This window comes from Ctenopharyngodon idella, chromosome 19 (genome assembly GCF_019924925.1).
Source record: "Ctenopharyngodon idella isolate HZGC_01 chromosome 19, HZGC01, whole genome shotgun sequence".
Taxonomy (NCBI): Eukaryota; Metazoa; Chordata; class Actinopteri; order Cypriniformes; family Xenocyprididae; genus Ctenopharyngodon; species Ctenopharyngodon idella.
In genome coordinates, this window is record NC_067238.1 from 21013114 (window position 1) to 21028596 (window position 15483).

General features: G+C 37.1%; 2 protein-coding genes across 3 annotated transcripts; one reads left to right on the forward strand and one right to left on the reverse strand.

The window, feature by feature from the left end:
- The first annotated feature begins 79 nt into the window (after positions 1–79).
- Positions 80–10060, forward strand: pdia8 (protein disulfide isomerase family A, member 8). Its single transcript, XM_051872915.1, has 13 exons — positions 80–985; positions 1358–1436; positions 2063–2180; positions 2292–2399; positions 2497–2626; positions 5189–5302; positions 5390–5515; positions 5603–5785; positions 7503–7611; positions 7707–7835; positions 7919–7998; positions 8088–8145; positions 8276–10060. The coding sequence occupies exons 1-13, from the start codon at positions 825–827 to the stop codon at positions 8363–8365; spliced, it is 1485 nt and encodes a 494-aa protein (XP_051728875.1). The 5' UTR covers positions 80–824; the 3' UTR covers positions 8366–10060.
- Positions 9714–15224, reverse strand: csnk2b (casein kinase 2, beta polypeptide). 2 transcript variants are annotated; one of them, XM_051872916.1, is made up of 7 exons: positions 15138–15224; positions 14450–14530; positions 12728–12830; positions 11706–11821; positions 11521–11596; positions 10923–11112; positions 9714–10809 (listed from the first exon to the last, which is right to left on the reverse strand). In XM_051872916.1, exons 2-7 carry the CDS (start codon positions 14519–14521, stop codon positions 10719–10721), a joined length of 648 nt encoding a protein of 215 aa, XP_051728876.1. In that variant the 5' UTR covers positions 14522–14530; positions 15138–15224; the 3' UTR covers positions 9714–10718. The 2 variants fall into 2 exon arrangements, with proteins under 2 accessions (XP_051728876.1, XP_051728877.1); XM_051872917.1 differs by lacking the exon at positions 15138–15224 and adding an exon at positions 14990–15073.
- Positions 15225–15483: the final 259 nt, after the last annotated feature.

A 15483-nucleotide genomic window follows, 5' to 3' on the forward strand; every position in this document is an offset into this window, starting at 1 on the left:
TGTCATCATTTGCTCACTCTTAAATAGTCCAAACCGGCATGAGCTTCTTTGTTTTGCTGAACACAAAAGAAGATATTTGGAAGAATGTCAGTAACCAAACAGATCGCACCCCTCATTGACTACCATAGTATTTATTTTTCCTACTATGGGGGCGAGATCTGTTTGATTACTGACAGTCTTCCAAATATCTTCCTTTGTGTTCAGCAGAACAAAGAAATTCATACAGGTTTGGAACTACTTGAGGGTGAGTAAATGATGACAGAATTTTCATTTTTGGGTAAACTGTCCCTTTAAGAAATGTGTGATCCCTGGGTCAAGATAAATTTATGGTTCTTTTTTTCTAAAGGCAGAATTGTGGAATTATTGTTCATTTTTTGTATAGGATGCGATTTTAAAAAATGCCAGGCAGTGAATTGTCTTTATTATTTATATGGTTTCCTGTTTTTATTATTATTATTACAATTATATGAAGTGTTCGCATATCATTTTATTTGAAGGAATATCACAAAATAAATTATTTAATTGTTTATTATCGTGAATAAGTCGAATATTCGTTTTTTTGTTCTGACTGTAATAGTACAAAGCAATAAACGAGTCTCCCAGGAGGAGCTTTGATTGACAGAGAAATCCACCAATGACCGTTTTACATCTCACCAGCTGGAGAATTACTAGCCAATCATCGCCTACGTCAGTGACACATTGTGTTTTCATCCCGCCCCTCACACGGGCACACGCATATCGGTGAAAGCCGCCTGGGCAGGAGCGTTTTTTTTAGTTCAGTTTTGGTTTCTGAATTTGGAAAATTATTCTGTATTCCTGCCTTGATGGATAATTTTCTGTTGCGCGGGGTTTTATGTATGATAGTTGTTTGTATGTTGAGCTTGTCAGCGCGTGGACGCAGTGATGTGCTCGAGCTCAGAGACGCAGACTTCGATTACCTCGCGCCCGAGCACGAGACCCTGCTGGTGAAGTTTTATGCACCATGGTGAGATAATGATGATTTATTTACACATACAAATATGCAATTAAGAACATTTTGTTGTAAAATTATAATAAGGAGAGTGCACGCTTACATTTGCAACTCGCAGTACAGTACTGTATGTGATGGCGTGAGCTGTCCATGGTACCTACATACACCTGACAGTTGCGATGCAATCTCGGTTCTTATAAGAACATTTGTTCATTTCCACAAAGCATTTTCAGGTTTTAGGAAAACCCTGTGTCCTGGGATAAGTAACACCATTAGTTTATCCATTGTTCTATTACAAGTTAATTATTCAACAACATTGTTGTCATTTATTCCAAACATTCCAGCAGTTTTCTATTGTTTTGCTGCTCTGTTTTCTGTTGTTTTTAGGTGTGGTCATTGTAAGAAACTCGCCCCAGAGTTTGAAAGTGCAGCTACTCGACTGAAGGGAACAGTAACTTTAGCCAAGGTGAATACAGTAGGAGACGGAAATGACAATTTCTTGATCTCTTGGCTTGGATCACATTACAGGAATGTTCTGAGTTCAATACAAATTAGACTTTATTTACAGTGTCTGTGACATGCTGCCAATTAACACAGACAGAAATTTCAAATTTGTTAAAACAAAAATTGTTTACAGTAATGCTCTTACAGTGGAAGTCAAGAGGCAAGACATTGCACTGGGATAAATGGTAAAATACACACAGTTTTGAAACTGTGAAACACTTTCAACATCTGTCATGACTCGTGACCGTGTAAAGTGCTAAATTTCACACAATATGTGCAAGGATTCCAGAAAGAGCTAAATCCAGCCATACATACCCGGTTTAAACAGCCACTCAATTAACACCTTTAGTGTTGAAGAATAAATAGAAGTACTTTAAACAAAAATACAAGCTTCACATTTATGGTTTTAAAACCGCTGTAATATTTTCCCCATCCACTTCCATAGTTAGTGCTTTACTGTAAATGGAAACTGATCTTATATGGGTCAATATTAAGGAGCCTCATATGATAAAGTAATGTTTATAGGGTCATAGGTAGAGATTGAATTTTCTTCAGATGGTTTAAGGATGTGTGCCATTCTTTGTTCAGGTGGACTGTACTTCTAATACAAAAACCTGTAAGCACTATGGGGTCACTGGATACCCAACACTCAAAATATTTCGTAACGGACAGGAATCATCATCGTATGATGGGCCACGCTCAGCTGGTATTTATTTTAAGCGTTCCTTTATCATTTCAACTTATGTGTGCCATAAATGCAAATGCAACTTGGCTGGGGATGTCATAGTGGATGTATAATTTCCAAATTTCCAAACAGATGGAATCGTGAACTTTATGAAGAATCAGGCTGGGCCTGATTCTGTGCTTCTGCAAAGTGAGCATGATCTGGAGAACTTTATAAACAACTTTGATGCCAGTGTTGTTGGCAAGTACATTTTATTGGCTTTATTTTTATTTATAGATAGATAGATTTTATTAATGTCTTGTATCATTCTTCCATTTATTTTCTGTCCATCTCTCAGGGTTCTTCTCAGGGACTGACAGCTCTCAACTCGCAGAGTTTCTTAAAGGAGCCAGTTTAATGAGGCAGAGTTTCCGCTTTGCCCACACCACAGACCTCCAGCTTGGAAACAAACATGGCGTCACATACGAGTAAGCAAGGGGAGGAACTTCAACGGGTGGGTCATGTTGCAAAAACTGAGTCAAAGGTCTGTTCTGATAGGGAGAAACAGCAGAGGGAAAACAATGAAAAATGCAAATAACGAATTGCAACTGACAATATAATTGTGAATAATAGCAAAATAAATAGGCTTATCCATGTTTAAAAGGAAGGAGACTTTTTCTGTTGATGTACAGATAAGTAATTTGGGAAAAACTCTCTAAATTAAACAGATGGCAAAAAAACATTGAACAAAACTAAACAATACAACCTACAGGACATTAGGTTTGTTTGCATTAAAGGGTTAGTTCATCCAAAAATGTTCTGTCATTTATTACTCACCCTCATGTCATTCCAAACCTGTAAAACCTTCATTCATCTTCGGAACACAAATTAATATATTTTTTGATGAAATCTGGTAGCTTTCTGAACTCCGATAGATTGCAATGTTATTTTCGCTTTCAAGGCTCAGAAAGGTAGTAGACATTGTTAAAATAGTCCACGTGACTACATTCAACCTTAATGTTAGGAAGCGACGAGAATACTTTTTGTGCGCAAAAACAAAACAAAAATAATGACTTTATTCAAAAATTTCTTCTTTTCTGTGTCATTCTCTTACACTGTTTATGTTCAGCTGTTCCAGGTTCTACGTCAGAACGCCAGTTCAGTGTTGGCCGATGCTGTTCACGTGAGCAGCACGATTTATGCCTGTGATGTTGACGCAGGAGCCGGCCAATAATGAGCCGTCGTTCTGATGTAGAACCTGGAAGTGCTGCACTGTATGTACGACGTAAACAGCTTAGGAGACTGACATTGAAGAGACGAATTTGTTGAATAAAGTAATTCTTTTTGTTTTGTTTTTGTGCACAAAAAGTATTCTCGTCACTTCATAAAATTAAGATTGCACCACTGTAGTCACTTGGACTATTATAACAGTAGGTGCATTTACATGGAGCATTGTAATCGGTTTAAAAGTCCAATCCGAATGAAAATGCTCCATATAAACACTCCAATCGGAATAAAAATGCCCAAACCAAATGAAATTGTAATCGGTTTGAGAGGGGTTTGGTAAACCTTTCTATAAACCGAACAAAATAAAAATTCTGCCATGTAAACGAGTTAAACCGATTACTTTGCATCTACATCATCACGTCAAGAGGCCAGGGGTTGTCAGAATGCACAATTGCAGCAGAAAAATTAAACGAGTAAAACTAAAGCAAAACATTTATTAAATACACTGAAGGAACTCAGTGTATCATTCCTACGGACCTTCATCCATACGCTTCTGCTTTTCGGAGGAAGGAGGGGTAGTATTATGATGCTCCGAGATGCACAGTCACCAAAAAGGTCAGCTTTATGCACCCGTCTTTTCCTCATACCTTTCTGCAGTAATAGGCTATGCTACAAATTCATGCTGTTGCTTGATTGAGAGCAACACTTTACATGAAAATAGCACGCATAAGAAACAATTGAACTCCATGTTGACAGGCGGCAAACAGGACAAAAGCTAATGTGTGCATGTCATAAAGTCATTCCGATTGAAAGCACCGGCACATGTAAACACCATATCGGATAAGATAACGTCTCATTTAAACAGTCCACTGAATCTTTTAATCGGAATGACAAAAAAAAAGTGTACATGTAAACGTGGCTAATGTCTTTAGTACCTTTCTGGGCCTTGAAAGTGGTAATTAAATTGCTGTCTATGGAAGAGTCATCAACAATATCTTAATTTGTTTTCCGAAGATGAACAAAGGTCTTACGGGTTTGGAACGACATGAGGGTGAGTAATTAATGACAGAATTTTAATTTTTGGGAACTAACCCTTTAATATTTGATCTTAAAGACATTTTTGTTCACTTTGTTTCACTTTGTTCACTCATACTTACTTGTCCAATGTAAAATCTGGATCCTGAAGCAAAACCATTGATATGGACTGTTAGGCTGTGTGTCCACCAAAGCGTTTTTTCCAGCGGCTAGCATACTTTTCCAATTGTTTTCAATGGAAGCGCCGCGTTTTTTAAATGCCAGGAGCGTAACGAGGCGCTGAGCGTCTTTTTCACGCTCAAGCGCTGAGAGCTCTGCGTTTCTTACCGGTCGCCTCGAGTTGAAGAATGTTCAACTTTGAGTAAAACACTGCGCTCATCACTGTCACTTTTTATTCAGCCATCCAATCAGAGTGGAGGAGGGGCGGGACCAATACAACACTGACCAACTGTCACTACATTCTTGCTGTACAACAACATCAACAAACAGAGAACGAAACAAAATGGATGAGAAATTAATATTGCTGGTCTCCGAACATACATAGCAAGTACTCTACATTGCGTCAACATTTTAAGTCTGAAACAAATTACCTGCAAAATCAGTTGCAGTGCCACGGATATTCCGTATCATAGCAACAAAGCGTCTCAACTGAAAAAAACGTTGCGCTGCTGAAGCGCTCTCAAGCAGAGCGTCTAGCGTTTTCAGCTGGCTAAAAATGCTTTGTGGACACATGGCCTTAAGCTTGTTGTTTGTGCACTATTAAAAATCTGTAAACTCTCTGCCTGCAGGTCCGTGCTTCTGTTCCGACCCCCTCGACTGAGCAGTAAGTTTGAGGAGAGTGTGGTGCACCACAGAGGACCAATGTCCATCACAGGCCTGCGGCGCTTCATCAGAGACAACATGTGAGCAGACACTGATACGCCACACACTGTCACATAACAAACACACAGAGAGCAGGTGCTGAGATGACGATTGCTTTTGCTCTGTAGTTTTGGACTTTGTCCTCACCTGACCAAAGAGAATAAGGATTCATTGAAAAAGAGGGATTTATTGACTGCCTACTATGACTTGGATTATCTTCACAATCCCAAAGGCTCCAACTATTGGAGAAACAGGTAGGTCATCCAGAATCAGTGAGTGAATATGTTTATTACAAAGTCATAAAGTACTTATCTGTACTTCTCTGTCCGAACTGCATTTAGAGTGCTGAAGGTGGCGTCTAAGTTTAGTTCTCAGGGCCTGTTGTTTTCTGTGGCGAACCGTAATGACTTTGTGGAGGAGCTTGAAGATGAGTTCGGTCTGGGTGCGTCAGATGGAACTGAGCTGCCGTTTGTCACCATCAGGACACGGACAGGAAACAAATACACCATGCGGGAGGAGTTTACGTAAGTACAAACACTTCATTATGATCCTGTTTTAGAAGAAATTATGCATGATTTATTCTTCAAATGAAATTGTATTAGTTAAGTAATTAAGGCATGCAACTACAAGCCATCAACACCCAAAACACCATATTTCATTTTTAACCGAGAAACCGAAGCATGGTGTAATCTGATCACTCCGATGTGTGTTATTTTCTGAAAACTTTTTTTAAAGAATATTACATTATATTTCTTGATATTATTATAACTGTTATTGAAAAATGCAGTGCATTAATTTTTTTAACTCTTTCCCCACCAGCGCTTTTTTAAAGAGTTGCCAGCCAGCACCAGCATTTTTTATCATTTTCACAAAACTTTTATGGCCCCCTGAATATTTTGTTGTATGAATATCTGAACATGCAATATATCAGAAGAAAGAACAGAGCCTCTGCTTTTAAATTTTATTCTATTTTTAAGCTGAGAAAATCATGTTTTTGTCAAAGACTACAACATGTGCATAAGCAATGCTTCTATTGGTTGTTTCTGCTTTTTCTTCACCTGTGTTTTGATCCAGAGATTCTTTCAGAAGATGCGTAAAAGTCCCCGCTACTGTATAACAGTGAAAACATGGACTGACGGAAAATTCTGTCAATGGCAGGGAAGCGTTGTGTTATAAATGACGGAAAATTCCATCAATGGTGGAGAAAGAGTTCATGTGTTCACATAAGTTAAACAAATTAAACATTTAATCTCAAAGGTTATTACACTATCCTTCAAAAATTGGGATCAATACATTTTTTTTTTAAATAAATTAATACTTTCATTGAGCAAGGATGCATTAAATTGATTAAAAGTGGCAGTAAATAATAATTGTTAAAAAATCCTATTTCAAATACATGGTGTTCTTTTGAACTTTGTATTCATCAAATAATCCTGATGGTTTCCCCAAAAATATTAAATGTTTTCTGCATTGATAATAATCAGAAATGTTTCTTGAGCAGCAAATCAGCATATTAGAATGATTTCTGAAGGATCATGTGACACTGAAGACTGGAGTAATGATGCTGAAAAATCAGCTTTGCCATTACAGGAATAAATTTTAGAATATATTCAAATAGAAAACTTAAACTGTAATATTTCACAATATTACTGTTTTTACTGTATCTTTGATGAAATAAATGCAGCCTTGGTGACTCTTTCCCCGACAGCGTTTTTTTTTTTTTTTTTTTTTTAATAAATAAAGGTTGCCAGGTACCGCCAGGCTAGCGTTTTTGATAATTTTCACAAAAATCTCATGGCCCCCAGAATAATTGATTGTATGGATATCTGAACATGCAGTATATCAAAAGAAAGAACAGAGCCTCTTCTGTGGGTGTTTCATAAAAAAAGCAGCATTTTGAACAAAAACTACAACATGTATAAGCAATGTTATTATTGCTTGTTTCTGCTCCTTTTTGGCCTGTTTTTATCCGGAGATTCTCTACTCTTTCAGAAGACGCAAAATATCACCACATAACAGTGAAAACACGGAAAGCCGAAAAATTCTGTCAATGGTGGGGAAAGAGTTCATATATATTAACATATTAATAAGACTGTTATCATAATATTGTTTAAATATAATATTCTTCGTTCATCTATACCACAGCTAACATCGTGCAAAAACACTTCTACAGCATTTTGGTTTGTTATTCTCAGTCAGTGTGATTTTTAATTGTCTGGTTTAAATATGGACTCTCCTCAGACGAGATGGCAAGTCTTTAGAGAGTTTTCTGGAAGACTATTTTGCTGGGCGACTAAAGCGCTATGTCAAATCAGAGCCTGTGCCTGCCAAAAACAACGGACCGGTCAAGGTTAGTGAGATGTGTGTGTTTAAATGCACTTTTCACTTAGTCTTCATTTACAGTATCACTTCAGGCCATTAACTCAAGTTGATGTTTGTGGGAAGGTGGTTGTGGCAGATACGTTTCAACAGATTGTGAACGACCCAGAGAAAGACGTGCTTATTGAGTTTTATGCACCATGGTGTGGCCATTGTAAAAAACTGGAGCCCAAATATACAGAGCTTGGAGAACAGGTGAGCTTTACATGACATCAGTATGGCTTCTATCTCTTTCTGAATTCTTCTGATCCTGTTTTCTATGGTCTTGTATGACTCAGCTATACAGTGATCCCAATATAGTAATCGCCAAGATGGATGCAACTGCCAACGATGTCCCTCAGGGCTATGACGTACAAGGGCATGTATTCACATCTTATCATCACTCACCATCAAATCTTTTATATTCATTTTAGTTTCCATTGTTAATGTTTTGTTATTCTTTCACAGATTTCCTACAATATATTTTGCCGCTGCTGGACGGAAGGATGAGCCAAAAAGATATGAGGTAGTGTTTATTTCAACCATGACCATGTTTCTTATGGTGTACTATGGCTATCATGTTCATATATTTGTCATTATGAACATGAGATTCTTTGTATTTTGATTGTCACCTGAAAGAATGTATTTTGTTTCAGGGAGCCCGTGAAGTGAAGGATTTCATCAGCTTCCTGAAGCGTGAGGCGTCCAAACCTCTTGTCCTAAACGGAGTCAAGGAAGAGCTGTAAACATTAAAGGGAAACTGCTGTTCATGAAGAGTGGAGAATTCTGTAGAATTCTGCTGCTGTTCAGCCATACATATCAAATCAAATTAATTAGCAGCAATCAATTAAATAAAACCAATTGTATATTATACAAAGTTCTAATTTATATTGTCCATATGTGATAGAAAATAGAGCCGACTGCTCATTACACTATAGAGTGTTTTTGTTGTTACGGTCTTTGTTGCATGAGCTTCAATGCTCTGTTCTTTATTGTTTTGATACTCATTTCCATCTGTACATCTACTGGTCCGTCCACATTAAATATTGCTGTTCTTTAACATACATTTACAAAGACCAATATTCATGCTTTGTGTGAATGGTAAAACTCAGATTTCATACAGCAGATGGAATGGTAATTGGTTTAAACTTCAGTTTGTGGTGTATCAGCATATAGAGCTATTATCAATGTTTGGAGTTTCAATTTCTTGGCCCCGATTTCCTACTGAGCTGATCATGTGGTCATCTTTTAACCCATGTAGGGTTTTTTAGTTTAGGACCAAAGTCCCTTAAGGTTTTTGCTAGGACTTGGTCTTGTTTTGTTCAAATTACAAATTGCTATTCTAAATTCTGTTATGACATGGGTTGAAGAATTGGTTATTTAATGATTATTTGTTGACTTTATGTAGAGTTTGTGTAGTTACAAGTGAATGTTGTCCAGTCACTTTAGTATTTTTTTTTTTTCTACTATATGTATGCCTTATGGTTAGTATGTTTGACATCTAAATGAAGTTTTCTGTGCTGCAAGTTTGGTACTCCTTGATGAACAGGAAATGCTTAACAAGTATTGTTTATTAAAAGGAAATTGACTTTGGTCAGCTGTTTCTTTCAAGTTTAAATGTTGTTTAAAACCAAAATGTGTTATCCTGAGGCTTGTTGCATGAAACCGGTTTCAGTTGCTACCCAGGTAAGTCTGAGCAAACCCTTGTTCTTTTTTTTCCTTTTCAGGTTCAAGAAAATGGATTAGGTTTTTGCAGCGTTCATGGTAACTTAGGCAACACGGTTAACCTGCTCTGGAGCAGGTTTTATTTTGGGTTAGAGATCAGCTGCGAGTAAAGTGGAATATATCTGATGCAATAAAGCTAACAGGCCTCTGGACACCATTGTCAATATAATGAAAGTAAATAAACAATGAAGCTATCAAGTTCCAAAATGAACCACAAAAGTGGTCCATATGATTTGGGAATATGTACCACAGGTCAGGATATCATATGGAAAAGAACCAGGATCCAGGATACCTTTTTGCACTTCATGAAAGCCATACAATTTTGGAAACGTATGAGGGTAAATGACATATGTAGGACTCTCACACAGCTTATAGGAAAAGACATTTATTGTGAATTCTGAACCCTGGTTCCTCAACAGCTGTAAAGAAACAAAACATTCAACAGGATCCAAAAAAAAAAAACAAATACATCCAATGCATTCAAAACTGATTTATATATTCTACTCTTACACCTTTCTACCAGAAGAAATACTTTAAACAAGAGAAGAAAAACCTGGGCCCATACCAAATAAAAAACATCCTAATTGTGGTTCTGTGGTCAATCTAGTAAAATCTCTCTGAAGTCATCTTGACACTGGCGGAACTTAACAGGTTGGCGTCGTTCTGAAGAGAAGCGCAGGACTGATTATTAAAAAAAAAAAAAAAAAAAACAACAACACTTGTCTAATTAAGACAGAGACAGTTTCCTGTTTGCATTTGTGTCTTCCCATTTCTGGTCTTTTCTAATACATGCACTGAAAGCTTGCAGTCTGTCAACAAAGAACAGTCAATCCCAGCAATATTACTCAGAGCTTAAACCAAATCCAAAATAAACTGCCTTTTTCATGCAACAGCCGTTTTAAAGTAAGCCAAATATCTGGTCGAATGGAGGAGGGGATTGAATGATGACTTAACTGGTTTTGATGATCAATCAACCCTACTTTTATATTCAAAGTCTAACATACATTACACTATGAACTGATGAGATATCAATTCATGACGGTCTTGTATGTAAACGTTACTTAACTTTAGTGAACTAAAACAAACAGGACCAGAGAGTGAGCAGAGCCATCCTACAGGTATCTATCTTTAATTATAACTTTATTTTCTATGTGGAAGTTAAGAACTGAAATTGTTTTTACAAGGAAACCCCATTTTCTGTACAGTGTTTCAGAGGTAAGGTTTTTGTCTCTCCCCAGAGTGTTTTTATAGTCTCACTCTCTCCATATTTGAATGTTAGTCTTGGTCGAATCTAAAATTATAGGAGAAGAGTGAAGCCATGTTGACGGACACACAACACACCCAATCCCACCCCATCCCGCCCTGCTCAGGTTCTTAGCGGATCGCTTTGACGGGACTCTTGAAGCTGGAGGCTGCCTGCAGCTGTAGCTGGTAAGCCATTGGGTGAATCTTGAAACCATAGAGCCTGCAAGAGGGGAATGACAACGTACTGAGAAACGATACTGAACCATTTTAGAGATATCAGATAATCAATTTAAACAAAGCGGCAAGTGACTGCCATATAAAGGAAGGACAAACCTGGGCACAAACTGGTTGGCAGGCCTCTTTGGCCGGTACTCGGGATGCACCATAAAGAGCATGTGGGGGAAGCCAGTGCCAAAATAGGCTCCATCGGTGTGATGGTGCCTGGACGACTTTGGTGTGTACACATCCATACACTTAGGGCAGTAGAGCTTCACCATGGCCTCGCCAGGTATGTCAGAGAGCCCTAAAGACAAGAGAGAGACAGACAGACGCTAGACTAACTCATTGTGAGATCATATGATGGCTGGGGTGCACACAGACCTGCTCTAACACAACCATTTGGAGTCATTTATTGAATAAAAAAAAAAAAAAAAAAAAAGTCAAGATGAAATGGAATCAGGAAACAGGATATTCAATAAGAAAAAAAAAGGGCAAAGACAGATTTTGTCCATAAGGAATTGATCAGATTGAGAGTAGCAGATGGTCATTGGGAGAAATTGAGGCAAAAAAAAGGAGGATTCAGAGGCAAAGACATTCATTACTTTTTGATAGGGAAGCACCAATAAAGATTTACCAGATTTGTAGATTTTTGTTCAAAATTCTTTGAAATAACACGCACAATAAGCCCAAGTAAATCAGGTCAGACACCCACCAATAGGCAGCATTGGCTGATTCTCACAGTAAACACGAGGACAATAGCCAAAGTCTCCCTGCTGATACTTCTCCAGCTGCAAGAGAAAACAAGCACAACATCGTATGTATTAAGCCAAAAAAAATGATGTCTTTCTTTAATGAAATTATAACACGCAATAACTATATGACCCAGGGAAAACGTACCATCTGGGCAATGCCACGGTTAGTGAGGATATAGCGCGCATGGATCAAACCATAGAGCATCTCAGCAGCCTGCTCGATCAGGTCACTCTGGTTGGGGTTATCCTCCAGCTCCTCATCTGACAAACACACAATAACACCTCCATAATACAGCTAGAAAATCACAATGTTTAAAGCTGGTATGAAACAAAAATTGTGATCATCTTTTCTTCCCTATTGTGATGTATTTCCAAGTGGGGAGAAAAAAAAAAAAAAAAAAAAACTACAGGTAGGGCAGGACCTGATTTTGTCCATCACGAATTGAGTGGATTGTTGTTTGCTAACTGCTGCAATGGTTTCATGTGAGTGACAGATTGCTGGAGGAAATATTGTCATTAATGTGTTTGATTAAAGATTACAAGAGCACAATATTAATAAAGTAATGATAACACAGAAAAATCATCTATAATACTGCAACGTACCATAAAAAAAAAAAAAAAAAAAAAAAAAAAGCGATTTCAAATAGATTTTAAAATAGATGGAGAAATACAGGTCATCTCTATTATGTTTTACAGATGCAGCACTTTAAAACAAATGCATTTCAAATGATTGTCTGGATCATATTAAAATCAAGCAAAACAAATTAAGTTACAAAATGCATCTTTTTGGAAACATTTTGCTTTAGGTAGACAATTATGACTATTAATGTGTGTGTGTGTGTGTGTGTGTGTGTGTGTCTGTCTGTGTAAAATAATTGTCCAAGATTCATGGATCAAAGCGATTAATGGATTTGGAATAAAAGATCTTGTCTAAAACTACATTTTGATGTGCCTGGTTGGTTGTATGTGTAGCCTGAAGTACAGCAGATGGTTGCACAAAAACCCTCAAGTTAATGTTGCACTGTAAAAGAAGCAGCGTCAGACCTTTTCTGCCGTACTGTGACAATTATAGAAAAATTACAGAAATGGTAATTACAGAAAAAAGTAATACAGTAATAAACCCACTTCTAGGTGAAGTGGGTTTGTCTCAAAAACTAAATCACTGACCAGGTTCCAGATCCAGGATCATGTCAAGGGCTTGTCTGTAATGGGGAACTTGCTCATTGAGTCCCGTAAGATTAAACTTGTCCTGAATGTAGTCCTCATCTACCTGTATGAAGTGAAGAGAGATATACATTATATCAACAACAAAGCAGGTTCATCTACTGTTCTCTAAAATACCAGACTACAACAACACAGGTTGATTGACTTCTACCTTGATTTTAGCAAAACAACATGTTTCTAAGTGATTCAGAGACAGTTAAAGAGGGTTTTATTTGTAAGAGTTTTAGGGCCTCCAGGGGTCCACAAGGGAGTAGGGGCTTTCACACCAGGTAGTTATAAGAACTAGCCACCAGACTGATCCCTAAATTTTCCCCTAGGGCCATTTTCCTGGTTGCATTCGCACCGCCAGTAGGAACTCTGAAGTGACGTAAGCCTTCACTTTATTTGATCTGTTTAACAGTCCTATCTAATACTTTATTAGATATAACTGTTAAAGAAAATAAAAGTATTATAGCGTTTGCCATGTGGTTGATGCCCAATGTCGCTACCTGAGCAGAAATGCACAATTATGTTTAGCTTGGTCCTTTCAAAGTCGCATTGGATTTCCTCCTTAGCGTAAAGGTTGAGAAGTGCCTGGACTTCAGTGTTGGTCCATCTATCGCCGTTTTCCCTGTTAATGAATCGTGGAGTAAGTTTGTGGAGTATGTAAACTGTGTGTTTACATGGCTTTGTAAAAACGGTGGGTGCCGGTGTTTCGTATGACATGCGTTCAGCCAATCAACATACACTTACGTCATTGTGCTGGGTTAGACCCTACTCCGAAGTAGGAGCCAATTTATTCCCCCCAAAAGGCATTCCTACAGCTAAAATTGTTCCCAGCTCCTGCGGTGCGAACACGCCAAAAAGCGGGTACTTCCGCCAATAGTTATAGGAATTATGAAAACATTCCTCCAGTATGAAAACCCCTAGTGACAGGGGGTCTGTGGAAAAGTCTAGAGAAAAACTGTAAAAATAAATAAATAAAAACATTAAAAGAAGAAAATAAATCAATTAAAATAAATGAAAAAATTATAATAAAATAAAAAAGGTAATTTATCTTAGATTAAATAAATAAAAATAGATTCATATAAATAAGATTAAAATTAAACAATTAAATACATTCAACAGTACATTACTATATTGAGTAGGAATAAAAAATAATAATGAAAGCTAATAGAAACTAATTTTAATTTTTCATAATTAATATTATTAATATAATATTTTATTCTAATATTTTTTCAGTGTATAATTTGGCTATTTATAAAGAAGCCTTTTAAATTTGAGGTTGGGGTCCCTCATACAAGGATGATTATATTTTGGGACATCTTTTAAAAAAAAAACAAAACAAAAAAAAAAAACAACAACTCTTTATCTGTGTAACAACTATATAGAGATCACAGCCTATATCACTGTCCGTAACACTCTGAGCCTCAAACATTGATATTTCCTTTTAAAAAATTAATGTGGTAGTAGTGAACTTGTAGATGAAAAAAGCTTGTACTTTGTCCTGTAAATTCTTTATATTTCTACACACATTCCTTCAACTTCTATTGTCATCTCAAGAGGGTGGTGCTCGTGTCTGATAGAGATTTCAACCCTGTAGCTAATTTTTAATCAATTTTAAAGCTCCCTGGTCTGCTATATATGAACTATATACAAAATATGAGACCAGAAACAAATACAAACCTCACAGAAGAACTCGTTTCCCCGTAGACCACAAAACCAAGAAATCCACGACACTTCCTCTGAGCTACTCATGTTGGGAAACTGTAGAGATGAGAGCAAAATTAAGCGAATAATAAACCAGATACAAAGACTATTGCTTTTCCAGCCTAAAAAAAGTCTCTTTTTACTGATAATATACAATAATAATAAGAGCCACAATGCTGCGTTAATATGTTTTAGGTAAGTACATGTTTATAACAAATTGCATCGCGTCTGACTGTTTTCACGTAAACAATTGACTGGACTGGACTGGCCTGACGCACGCTAACATAAGCCTAATGGTTAGTTTTTTTTAGTGTTACCACCGAGTCAATGAAATCCATATGGACAACTGTTTTTTTTTTTTTTTAACCGTAGTGGGAAAAAAACATTGACGCGTTTGAAAGACGCGTTTCTATCTTGACAAATGTCCATTTTGTAGTTTGTATACTCAGCTAACGCAAGATGAGTTTAGCATGCCGCTGCTAGCTAACACAAAAAACTAGGCCGCAGCAAATTTACCGATTGCCCCTAAAAAATTGTCGATCGGGGAGTGTCCTAATACGTAAAATTATCAACGAATTCACAGAAATAACAGAAAAATATACAAATATCGAAACTACTACATATTCCTATCTATTAAAGCGATTAAAGCGCTTATTCGTGTTACCTCAAGGATCTCCCGGGGTCGATGTTAGCCGCAGCGATACAACTGTACGCTGATTGGAGGCTTCTGCTCTACACCACGTGATCATAAGGCGGGTCACTTCCGTTCTTACAAATCTTATCTTGTAGGAATTGTAGTCTTTATAATCTGAGTTTTTTTCCCCATTCATAGTGCTTTTGCCATTATCTGGATTAGAATAAACCAAATATTCATGTTATATATCACCATAATCAAATATTAAAGTCATCGAATAATATTGCAAAACTGATATTTAAGATTTATGTTAAGATATGCAAAAATATTTTAAATTTACAATGCATGGCTATCTTTCCCCTCCTGGAATGCATTA

Bases quoted from the DNA above. Each gene is read 5' to 3' on its own strand.
- pdia8 (XM_051872915.1), top strand. From the start codon at position 825: ATGGATAATTTTCTGTTGCGCGGGGTTTTATGTATGATAGTTGTTTGT. The intron at 2,181-2,291 runs GTATTTATTTTA...ATTTCCAAACAG, and splicing joins TGATGGGCCACGCTCAGCTG to ATGGAATCGTGAACTTTATG. The intron at 5,516-5,602 runs GTAGGTCATCCA...AACTGCATTTAG, and splicing joins TCCAACTATTGGAGAAACAG to AGTGCTGAAGGTGGCGTCTA.
- csnk2b (XM_051872916.1), bottom strand. From the start codon at position 14,521: ATGAGTAGCTCAGAGGAAGTGTCGTGGATTTCTTGGTTTTGTGGTCTA. The intron at 12,831-14,449 runs GTTTGTATTTGT...CACTTCATACAG, and splicing joins GAAACGAGTTCTTCTGTGAG to GTAGATGAGGACTACATTCA. The intron at 11,822-12,727 runs GTCAGTGATTTA...TGTGTTTGTCAG, and splicing joins GATCCTGGATCTGGAACCTG to ATGAGGAGCTGGAGGATAAC.